General features: G+C 42.3%; 1 protein-coding gene across 1 annotated transcript; it reads left to right on the forward strand.

Moving 5' to 3' along the window:
- LOC129812533 (potassium voltage-gated channel subfamily S member 3-like) lies at positions 1–8205 on the forward strand. The gene has a single exon (XM_055864167.1). The coding sequence runs from the start codon at positions 81–83 to the stop codon at positions 1581–1583; it is 1503 nt and encodes a 500-aa protein (XP_055720142.1). The 5' UTR covers positions 1–80; the 3' UTR covers positions 1584–8205.
- The last annotated feature ends 4670 nt before the right edge of the window (positions 8206–12875 follow it).

A 12875-nucleotide genomic window follows, 5' to 3' on the forward strand; every position in this document is an offset into this window, starting at 1 on the left:
CCTGGAAATGACCTGAGCAAGCGTTGAGAAGTGAACGCCTCCCCCTTCTCGTAAGGCTCCACCCATGCCACAGATCCACCATGCTGTATGGCCAGATCCTTCACAGGCGTGGCACAGACGAAAGCTTCCTCAACCTTAATGTGGGCGGCTTTAAGCAGCGCGTGGAGCGCAGCATCCTGCAGCGCTTTCCCAGGACCCGCCTGGGGTGCCTGTTGGGCTGCGTCTCCGAGGAGGCCATCCTGGAGCTTTGCGATGACTTCAGCCCCACCGACAAGGAGTACTACTTTGACCGCAACCCGCGTTTCTTCCGCTATGTCCTTAACTTCTACCACACGGGCAAGATCCACCTGATGGAGGAGCTGTGTGTCTTCTCCTTCAGCCAGGAGATTGAGTACTGGGGCATCAAGGCGCTCCACCTGGACTCCTGCTGCAGCAACAAGTTTCAGGAGCAGAGGGAGTTTGCAGAGGACAAGGACTGGGACCGGAGGAGTGATGAACAACATCAGCAGTTTGGGAGCATTGACTCATCCATGGAGGATCTCTCAACTATAGACCAGGACTTGGAGAAGTTTGAGGGCACCTGGTGCTCGGAGGTCCGCAAGAACATCTGGCTGTGCCTGGAGAACCCGGGCTACTCACGTTTGGCCAAGGTGATCGCCGTGGCCTCGCTGGTCATGGTGCTGACCTCCATCGTGGCCATGTGCATCCACAGCATTCCCGAGTTCCACCAGGTGGACCTCAATGACAAGGAGATTGAAGACCCAGTGCTGGCTATCTTCGAGGCTGTGTGCGTTGTCAGCTTCTCTGTGGAGTTCCTGGTGCGGCTGTCCGTGGCACCGTGCCCCCGGAAGTTCCTGAGTAACGTGCTCAACATCATTGACTTTGTGTCCATCGTGCCTTTCTACGCCACGTTGGCCTTTGAGACGGTGGACGAGGAGAACGAGGAGCTGGAAAACGTGGGGAAGGTGGTACAGATCCTGCGGCTGATGCGCATCTTCCGCATCCTCAAGCTGGCACGCCACTCAGCGGGGCTGCGCTCGCTGGGTGCCACGCTAAGGCATAGCTACCATGAGGTGGGCCTCCTGATGCTCTTTCTCTATGTGGGTATTTCCATCTTCTCCGCCCTCATCTACTTTGTGGAGAAGGAGTCAGAGGAGTCAGACATAACGACCATCCCTGTGGGCTGGTGGTGGGCCACTATTAGCATGACGACGGTGGGCTACGGAGACACCTGCCCAGTGACGGTGTTAGGGAAGCTAGTGGCAACCCTGTGCATCATCTGTGGGCTGCTGGTGGTGGCTCTGCCCATCACCATTATCTTCAACAAGTTCTCCATGTACTACCAAAGGCAAAAGGCCATGGATGCCGATCAGAGCAATAACGAGGCGGAGCTATGCAATAGTAACGATAGTAAGATCCCCGACCCCAGTATACCTTGCTTTAATGTCGGGGACCTGTACACCCAAAAGATGAACTCATTCATCGGCAGTATCTCTGTCAGGAGCAGCGTCGGCAATGATAAGGACACAGACATCTCGAGTATCCAGGATGGAGAGACGACTTGTATCCTGAGGGGCACTTGAGAGCTCAACTTACTAGACTTAAACCCTTTCACATAGGTCATCCACAAATTATCTTCTTCACTTTTGGGCCAGTTTCTCAAGTTCCATGTGTAGTTCAGTTCTTCAATCTTTACATTACAGATCTTCTCCAGGTGTTCCTTGGTCTCCCACGGTTTCATTTACCTTGTGGGATCCATAAAAGGGACTGGAACAGTGGATGCTGACTTTCTTGGAGTGTGGACACAGTTGAGAGCGGGGAGGAGAAATAGGACCACCCTGCTTTCACCCGAGGCTTTTGAAATAGCTGTACATGGAAAAAAGCACTTTCCGGTTCTCAGGGTGAAAATAAGTGTGCTGTATCTCTCCACGTTCTTGTCCTTAGAGACTACGGTCCGTTAGACCTAAGACTTGGCCTGTTTTGGATTAGTGGCTTGAGGACCTATTTTAATGCTGAGCAGTATCTGTCAACATTTTGAATCAATACTTTTTATTTTTTACATGGCAATCATATGGAATGAAATAGCCATGGTTTGAAACAAAATTACATTTAGCAATGTCTGGCAAGCATCTACTCAATGGCATGCTACTGCATTTCTCCTCTTCTATACTAATAGTAGAAAGAGACAACTGCATGTGTGCTTTAAGGATAAAGTCAGTATAGGGTGTCTATTGCAGTAATAAAGTATGACCTTTGAGATTTTATAGCTTTTATTTAAATTGTATTTAACTAGGCAAGTCAGTTAAGAGCAAATTCTTATTTACAATAACAGCCTAGGAACGGTGGGTTACTTGCCTTGTTCAGGGGCAGAACACCAGATTTTCACCTTGTCAGCTCAGGGATTCGATCTAGCAACCTTTCAGTGACTGGCCCAATGCTCTAACCACTAGGCTACAAGTTTTCTTTAAAAAATCATTGCATCAATCCAGAGTTCTCTGCTTCAGCTGTCAGTCAATTATGCAAGACCTGCACATAACCATCAGTTGTGGCACGATTACCTATTTTAGGTTATAAAATATCAGTTAGCCATGCCAGGAAAGTCACTTCTTAGCAAATATGACAGGCACACATAGAGCACAAACATACAGATATATAGAATATTAGTTACACATGACTGTTTTATGCCCTGTGTGAATCTTATTGTCTTGAACACATTTAAACTTGACCAGAATTTCCACAATTTGACATTGTTCAAAGGTGTATAAAGTATGCTTTGCCTGTCTCTCTCAATCTCTCTTTTTTAATCCCCCTTTCTCATCCCTTCCATCTGATCTCCCTGAATGCACTCAGAGGGATGTCTCTCTCAGATTAAGACGTGTACATCAGATCGATCAGAGAGTGAAAAGCCAAACATTGGGTCTTGCGATCCAAGAATTATCATGTAATGCCCCGGCCAAAAGTTCCTTTCCAAATGCCCCAGGTAATCCAATTGATTTGTTCTCATTTTAGAGGGGATCATTGATCAAAGTGTCTCTACTGAATTCAAATCGCACATGTCGCAGCAGGTAACTTACCTACCCTTTGCAAATATAAAATGTAATTTACAAGTGTCGGCAGTTAATTATGTTTTTTTCTCTGCTATTACTCTGAAACGTGGCAGAACCATTTAAAAAAGTACTGTAATTGAGTTTGGTTTGTCCAAGTCTATATGTCTTTTGACGTTGCTTTTATAACACCTAGAATAGCAGATTATTAGTTAATCTGCAGAGACAGACATTTGTCTTCAGGTCTGCTCCAAGAAACATACAAATACAACAATTGCAATGTCCCGAAAGCTCTGGCCATCAGTGTACCTTGACTGTGTTACCTACATTATACTGTCACTTTATGCACACTTTTTTATTTGCCTTAAAATGAAATTCCGGAACTATTTCATGAATGCAACAAAGATGTGACATTGAAAAAATTGCTAAGGTTACTGTGTGGTTGGCTCACAGACAATGTGTATGTTTTTTCTTAGCATATGTTTAAAAACATATATATATATTATCCACCACCATGCAGACCATTTGAAGTATAGACTGAATTTTCCACAAGCGAAGCTGTTGAAATGAAACTGGCTTTTTTTTGCAGCAGTTGATTGTTAAGCAGCCTGATACTGATATTTAAACAGATTTTTACATAGCACTGCAGAGTGTGTCATTACCCTTTATGAGATATTAATTACGTGACCTTTTATTGTAGACCTGACAGTTGGTTGATAATTGAGTGTCAACCAACCGTTATTGCCGTCCACATTATTATAATCAGAGCAATATAATTTACACTGTCCTCGTGACAGCTTTAATTTGACTATATGCGGTACACTTTTGACTAGATTTCGTGTAGTTGTAAATACAGCATGAACTGCATATACCCCCTTACCTAATACCGGCTAATGATTTTGTTATTCTGCTAGATAGCCATTTATTTTCATGAGCCATGGGACTGGTGCGTTGATTATCATGCATCACAATACAATTATTTGTTAATTTCTAACCCAGAATAATATTTTATACTCATTAAGGCATTGTAAATGTTACATTTAAAGACATCAACAATTGCACAAAAGCCAGGCTCTAATGAAAAAAATTATATAAATGACTAACAACATGTCTTGAAAGAAAAACCCATGAGAGGTCACTATTGGCCCACTAGCAACAGCTGACTCATACCACCACGTCGAAGTAAAGGGGCATCATGCACCCCAACAATCGGAGGGGTCACAAAATCGGAGTGGTGAGAATGGCTTGGGGGTTGGTCCGGAGAACAGAACAGATTAACCAGAATGATATTTACTCTCATGGGTCTCTCCCCCCCCCCAAAAAAGATCTGAAAGCCACACCCCTTCTAAGCCCCGCTTCCAGTTTAAAATGTATGTAGTTCTGTCCTTGAGCTGTTCTGCTCTAATGATGTTCTGTATTATGTCATTCTGTATTATATGTTTCATTTTATGTTTCATGGTCATTCTGTTTCATGTTTTGTGTGGACCCCAGGAAGAGTAGCTGCTGCTTTTGCAACACCTAATGGGGATCCTGACACAATACCCAATACCAGTGTTCTGATCTGACCCAGTGGATCATATCTCAATGACCCAACTGGCTGGGTCAAAAACAACCCAGTGTGTGTTCTGTCCACTATTTACCCAGCACTGGGTTGTTTTTAACCCAGCATTTTTTCAGTGTAAAGTGTCTGGAACTCTACTGGAGGGATGAGACACCGTTCTCCCATGAGAAATATCCATAATTTGGTGTTTAGTTGATGGAAAATGCTATCTCAGGCACCGCTCCAGAATCTCCCATAAGGGTTCAATTGGGTTGAGATTGGGTGACTGAGACAAACACACACTTTAAACCCCCTATGCTCCTTTGAAACCGCTCTTTCAAAGTCACTGAGATCTCTTCTTCTAGCCACGGTAGCCAAAATATTGGTCAACTGGGCAGTTTTATACATGACCCTAAGCATGATGGGATGTTAATTGCTTAATTAACTCAGGAACCATACCTGTGTGGAAGCAACTGCTTTTCATACTTTGTACCCATTATTTACTCATCTGTTTCCTTTATTTTGGCAGTTACCTGTAGGTGTAACACATGGAAGTAATACGGTGAGCTCAAAGTATTGGGACAGTAACACATTTTTTGGTTCTTTACTCCAGCACTTTGGATTTGATATTGTACAATGGCTGAGGTTAAAGTGCACACTGTCAGCTTTAATTTGAGGGTATTGTCATCCCTATCTGGCGAACCGTTTTGAAATTACTCAACCTTTTATACACAGTCCCTTTATTTTAGGGGACCAAAAGTTTTGGGACAAATTCAATTATATGTGTATTAAAGTAATCAAAAGTTTTGTATTTGGTCCCATATTCCTAGCACGCGAATGATTATATCATTTGCGACTACAAACTTGTTGGATGAATTTGCTGTTTGTTTAAGTTGTTTTTCAGATTATTTTATGCCTAATAGGAATGAATGGTAAATATTGTATTGTGTCATTTTGGAGTCACTTTTATTGAAAATAAGAATATTATATGTTTCTGAACACTTCTACATTAATGTGGATGCTACCATGATTAAGGATAGTCCCGAATAATGATGATTGAGAAAATGAAAGACCCACAAATATCATACCCCCCAAAAATGCTAACACTCCCCGTTATTGTAATGGTGAGAGGTTAGCATGCCTTAGGGGTATGATATTTGTACATCTGTAACTTTTCTCACTCATCATTATTCATGATTCATTGCGTGCTAGGAACATGGGACCAAATACTAAACTTTTGACGACTTTAATACACCTACAGTGCATTTGGAAAGTATTCAGACCCCTTAACTGTTTCCAGATGTTGTTACGTTACAGCCTTATTCTAAAATGCATTAAATAGTTTATTTTTTCTCATCAATCTACACAGGTTGGATGGGGAGCGTCGCTGCACAGTTAAATTCAGGTCTCTCCAGAGATGTTCGATCAGGTTCAAGTCCGGGCTCTGGCTGGGCAACTCAAGGATATTCAAGAAACTTGTCCCGAATCCACCCCAGTGTTGTCTTGGCTGTGTTCTTATGTTCGTTGTCCTGTTGGAAGGTGAACCCTCGCCCCAGTCTGAGGTCCTGAGCGCTTTGGAGCAGGTTTTCATCAAGGATCTCTGTACTTTGCTTCGTTCATCTTTCCCTCGATCTTGATTAGTCTCCCAGTCCCTGCCGCTGAAAGACATCCCCACAGCATGATACTATATCTCATCTCCGCATGCTTCGCCGTAGGGATGGTGCCAGATTTCCTCTAGATTTGACGCTTGGCATTCAGTCCAAAGAGTTCAATCTTGGTTTCTTCAGACCAGCGAATCTTGTTTCTCATGGTCAAAGTCCTTTAGGTGCCTTTTGGCAAACTCCAATCGGGCTGTCATATGCCTTTTACTGAGGAGTGACTTCTGTCCTTCTGGAAGGTTCTCTCATCTCCACAGAGGAACTATGGAGCTCTGTCAGAGTGATCATCGGGTTCTTGGTCACCTCCCTGACCAAGGCCCTTCTCCCCCGATTGCACAGTTTGGCCGGGCGACCAGCTCTAGGAAAAGTCTTGGTGGTTCCAAATCTCTTCCATTTAGGAATAATGGACACCACTGTTTTCTTGGGGACCTTCAATGCTGCAGAAATGTTTTGGTACCCTTCCCTAGATCTGTGCCTCGACACAATTCTATCTCAGAGCTCTACGGACAATTCCTTCAGCCTCATGGCTTGGTTTTTGCTCTGACATGCACTGTCAACTGTGAGACCTTATGTAGACAGGTGGGTGCCTTTCCAAATCATGTCAAATCATTTGAATGTACCACAGGTGGACTCCAATCAAATTGTAGAAACATCTCAAGGATGACCAATGAAACCAGGATGCACCTCAGCTCATAGCAAAGTGTCTGAATACTTATGTAAATAAGTTATTTCTGTTTTTTATTTTTTACTAATTTTGCAAAACTTTTTTATTTTTTTCTTCACTTTGTCAATATGGGGTATTGTATGTAGATTGATGAGGAAAAGGGTTTATTTAATCCAGTTTAGAACAAGGTAGAGTTTAGGATAAAGTCAAGGGGTATGAAAACTTTCTGAATGAAGGTCCCAACACTTTTGGTCCCCTGAAATGGGGTGACTTTGTACAAAAAGTGCTGTAGTATCTAAACAGAGCCAAAACAACAACAACAGCTCACTGCATGTAACTATGTGTATCTACACTGTAACTATCTGCCTAATATAACTACCATGCAAAGATATTGTTTTTGCAAATACGTAGGCCACTTAGTAAACAGTGGGACCAAAAATACAGCTGAAAGAAGCATCATGTGTCTGTCATCCACTGCTAAATGACAGATTCTAAAAGCAGCATAAAAAAGGAGACCAAATGAAATCTCCACAGAGACAATTCTGCCTCCGAGGCATTCCCTCTAGCTAGAGAGACATTGATTTTGTATCCACTGTTAATGTTTGGGAATTTGAGGCCCAAACATCATCTTAGGCATTTGACATGTCCTTTCGATTTGCCTCTGGTGGAGACGAGCGTGAGAAACAGACTTTGACTAAACGAAAATGCATGCTTAAGATGCACCAATAGTTCAGATGCCAAGTTGACAAACAGCCTCTCAAAGACATTTGCATGGAATGCTAAAGATAGCAAAAATAAATCAAGTGTCGATAAAGTTGGCATCAAAATCAATTCACTATACTCCCTTACACAAAATAACAGGTGCACATGTTAAGTAAATCAGGGCTAAAGAGTGGACACAGCTGGAAGAAAACACACACTACATCAACATGCCCTCCATTGTGGTATAGTTAAAATAACTTATCATCTAGATTGAAACAGCCATTTACATGTAAATAAAAATGACATGTTACAAAGCCATCCACTTTTCTCTATCTTGTTCCTGGTTGCAAAAATTAGAGAATACATTTTTGGGGACAAATGTCTAACATGACTCAGATAAACAATGAATTGTATTGATTTATTGCCATCCCACTCACTGATAAGCCTTTTTTATCGTATGGCAGCTCTTTCCCCGCTTTTACAAGCAGCATGCTTGAGATATCCCACTAATGCAATAGATTAGACACCTGAAAGGATGGATCACAGGCTGATGGTTAAAGACTGTGTGGTTTAGTGGTTATAGGTTATGCCACTCAATCCAGAGGCATGAAGGAGATTCCAAAGTGTGTGAGCTAAGACCCATAGCAGCAGATACCGTATGTCCAATGACATTGATGGCATCTGTTATTTTCTCTATTACGAACTTAAATCATCAAATTGAATACTGAATCAAATGCTACCTGACCGATTACACATGCAGGTGTAGCAGGACCATGCACAGACCCTTTAGGGGGCAGGTGCTCAAAATGACAAAAAGGCTACTTTGGAGACTGGTGGGGCAAAAGGGCATGTGCTCTGCACAGGTACAGCCCTATCTGTGCATGTGCCTGTGGTGTACACCGCACAGCTGCACACATTTCCTTTGTTTCTTGTCTGTGTTTTTACCGTTACTCTTAGGTCCACTTTCAGTTGTCAAGTGACATCAGCCACAGATATTTCGTCAACAATTTCACACCTTCGAGGTCTTGAGAACTATCCAGACACCTCTGACTTATCCCGTGATGGATAACGTTATCTGCCAACAAAGCTTGCGAGGGAAAATGGGCCGTCATGAGCTGAGAATACGATTCGGGTTTCATATGACACGGAATTCACCCCCTAAATGGAAAGTTAGCTTGTTTCCTATGGGGGGGGGGGGGGATCATAGCCAGGGGGCATACTGTGAGGTAGATCTGCTATCTCTATTTTCTCTAATCGCAACAAAAAGCAATGTGAAGAGCATCTTCTTATTGCTGCATCTGACATTACACGTTACTGGATCGAAACAAAAATGTGTGGGGTGATGTGAATGCTTTTGAACGACTGATTTTGTGACAAAATTTTGGAGACTTTTGACAGCCGCCCAGTGCCCTTGAATTGTAACTGTGATGAAAGGGCCCTATAAGATAGGCCTGAATGAGTTTTAAATTATCAATAGTTGTGTGAATGGAAGTGTTCTTTCAAATGGCAAAAGCCTAACTGTCATTCAAGTCTAGAAATATTGATTGAAATTGAGTATAAGAGGTACATCCCATTATTGAGTACTGTACAAAGGACAAAAAACGTTACCTATTCAATTCAATCAAGTCAAAAAATTACAACACATGAAAGAATGGGTCCCGGTCCAAAAATCTGCTGCTTCTCTTCCATCCAGCACCATTGAGGGATCGCCATCACAGTCTGGCATCCATCTTTATTTACATGGGCGTCACATCACCCACCCTGCATCTGATCTGATCATTTGTCAATTAATAGACAAAGGGCCAGCATTACAGAATTATTTGGCAACTCTACATTAGAAATGCCAATAAATGTTTTATATGGGCATGAAATTGCATTGTGACAGGAGGCTGCCATCAGCCATCCATCTCCCTAGTTCTGTTATCATCAGTTAAAAAACTTTAGATGGGATACACACAAAATACAAAATCACTGGAATGAGGATTCAAAGATTTGTCAAAAATAGCACCGTGGAGAGAAATGTTGCTATAGAATTAAATAAAAATAAAAATTATAGTGAAAGAAAGTTTGGGAAGTCATTGCTTTGTGCTTAAATAACTATACGATTATACAAACAGGCTGGCAGTCCACATGTGTAATGGAATGGTTCAAGTCTATACACACTAACTAAATGATAACTAAATTAAATGTACATTATTACATGGTTTTTGAGTTTTATACAAAGAGCATGTTGTCCACTGTTGTTACATGCTAAGGTGAGGGAAATGGTATGGAATTGACACAGCTAGTGGGGATAATACCAGAAGAAAATAGTCAAACCGCTAAACAATTAAATGGCACAAGCAGTGTCTGTGTAAACTGTTGGTTGCTTTCTTATTGAATTCTTAAATAAATTATACATTTGCAAAAGCTTTTTTTGACTGGTATTGTAAGTATTCACAGATATTTTTAGAATTCTTCAAGCTCTGTCAAGTTGGTTATTGATAATCGCTAAGTAGCCACCTTTTGCCTTGATGACAGCTTGATGCACACTCTTGGCATTCTCTCAACCAGCTTTACCTGGAATGCTTTTCCAACAGTCTTGAAGGAGTTCCCACATATGCTAAGCACTTCTTGGCTGCTTTTCCTTCATTCTGCGGTCCAACTCATCCCAAACCATCTCAGTTGGTTTGAGGTCGGGTGATTGTGGAGACCAGGTCATCTGATGCACCACTCTATCACGCTTCTTCTTGGTCAAATAGCCCTTACACAGCCTGGAGCGGTGTTTTGGGTCATTGTCCCGTTGAAAAACAAATGATAGTCCCACTAAGCGCAAACCAGACAGGATGGCGTATTGCTGCAGAATGTGGTGGTAGCCATGCTAGTTAAGTCTGCCTTGAATTCTAAATAAATCACAGACAGTGTCACCAACAAAGCACCCCCACACCATCACACCTCCTCCTCCATGCTTCACGGTGGGAGCCACACATGCGGAGATAATCCGTTCACCTACTCTGCGTCTCACAAAGACACGGCGGTCAAATTTGGACTCATCAGACCAAAGGACATATTTCCACTGGTCTAATGTCCATTGCTCGTGTTTCTTGGCCCATGCATGTCTCTTCTTCTTATTGGTGTCCTTCTAGTAGTGTTTTTTTTTGCAGCAATTTGACCATGAACGCTTGATTCACACAGTCTCCTCTGAACAGTTGATGTTGAGATGTGTCTGTTACTTGATCGCTGTGAAGCATTTATTTGGGGTGCAATTTCTGAGGCTGGTAACTCTAATGAACTTATCCTCTGCAGCAGAGGTAACTCTGGGTCTTCCTTTCTTGTGGCGGTCCTCATGAGAGCCAGTTTCATCATAGCGCTTGATGGTTTTTGCGACTGCACTTGGAGAAACGTTCAAAGTTCTTTACATTTTCCGTATTGACTGACCTTCGTGTCTTAAAGTAATGATGTTGTCACGCCCTGACCTTAGAGCCTTTTTATGTCTCTATTTGGTTTGGTCAGGGTGTGATTTGGGGTGGGCATTCTATGTTTTGTTTTCTATGATTTTGTGTTTCTATGTTTTGGCCGGGTATGGTTCTCAATCAGGGACAGCTGTCTATCGTTGTCTCTGATTGGGAACCATACTTAGGTAGCCCTTTTCCCTCCTTTCGTTGTGGGTAGTTGTCTTTGTTTGTGGCACTATAGCCCTTCAGCTTCACGGTCGGTTTTGTATGGTTTATTGTTGGCGTCATTCTAAAATAAAAGTAATACACTCACCACGCTGCACCTTGGTCTGCTTCTTCCAACGACGGCCGTGACAGATGGACTGTCATTTCTCTTTGCTTGTTTGAGCTGTTCTTGCCATAATATGGACTTGGTCTTTTACCTAATAGGGCTGTCTTCTGTGTTCTCCCCTACATCTGCTAAATATGCGTATCCAACCAATTACATTTGAATTGATTTGAAGGTGAATCTTTCTTATGTTTAGTTTTTAACCAAATTAAACGAAAAAAAATCAATCTGTTTTTAAATTGACAACAATATTTCTTAATAGGATCCGGTCAGAAGCATGAAATCATAAATTACATTTCTCATTCCATGAGCATAAGGCAGTGTGTGTGCACGCAGGGCTCGGCAGGAGGCATGGATGTTTGTCCTATCCATACACACATTGCAGTCACATTTCAAAAATGCCCTGCATGTTCAACCCATGGATATTTGGACATTGCCAAACGTTATAATATTAGTCAATCATCGCTGTTGCTATTGCCTGTTAGTGACAAACGAACAGGCAGATAGCCTAGGCTACAGGTAGACTCAGCACCAAGGACAGCGATCGGAATTCCCGCGATTTGACAGTTAGGTCTAACAGATGAAAGTGGAAGATGCACATTTATTTACAAAATGGTAAATGAAAAACAATAAGCAGTATATTGTAATAACAGACTTTCATTCAATGGGCATCACACATTGGGCTTATGAGTCCAAACTTTTCACAGAAGCTGCATGGACAAAGAAAGACTGTTGACTGTTTTGCTGCTCGTGATATTTTTATAAAAAACATTGGTTAAATGCTACTGATTAGGCTACCATGCGCCTCCCCTGGCAAAATCGATGCCATAACCAATTGCATTGGGACAGGACAGGACCGCCCCCACTCCTAAAAACCAATGAGGAGATGGGAGACTTGGTAAAAAAATTGCAGGACATGGTTCAAAGACTGAACCAAGTTCTGTTTTAGCGCCTGGCTACGCAGATGCTCGCGAGCAGTGTGGATGAAATTATTGAATAGCGTGTAAATTTACGCAGGCAGTGTGGTCAGCATGTACTGTAACATGCTGACCACACTGCTCGTGTTGCAAAATAAATGTACACATACATGTTTTACATTCATTGCGTGCCACAGCGAGCATCTGCATGGCCAGGTGCTAAAATAGAAATAGGTTCTATTTGTGACGCTCAAGTCCGGCCTCTCCCATCTCCTCATTGGTTTTTAGGAGCATATACCCACGTGGGTGATTGAAAGATGAACTGACGTCCACACTCCAGTCGGTTGAAGTAATGCACCGTAAAGTTGGTTGCCAACCACCATATAAAGTCAAAAGAAGTAAAAAATAAGCCTGAGGAAGGAGCAGAGATATCTGTGGACTAATTGTCGGAGTAGAGGACCTTGTGCATTTCAGGTAAAATAACAACCCAATGTGTATATCCCAGGACAAATTAGCTAGCAACAGCAAGCTAGCTAGCTAAATTGCCATACATGTTTAATGCTTTTCGACCTGTCCCCAAATTAATAT

The sequence above is a fragment of the Salvelinus fontinalis genome, chromosome 16 (genome assembly GCF_029448725.1).
Source record: "Salvelinus fontinalis isolate EN_2023a chromosome 16, ASM2944872v1, whole genome shotgun sequence".
Taxonomy (NCBI): domain Eukaryota; kingdom Metazoa; phylum Chordata; class Actinopteri; order Salmoniformes; family Salmonidae; genus Salvelinus; species Salvelinus fontinalis.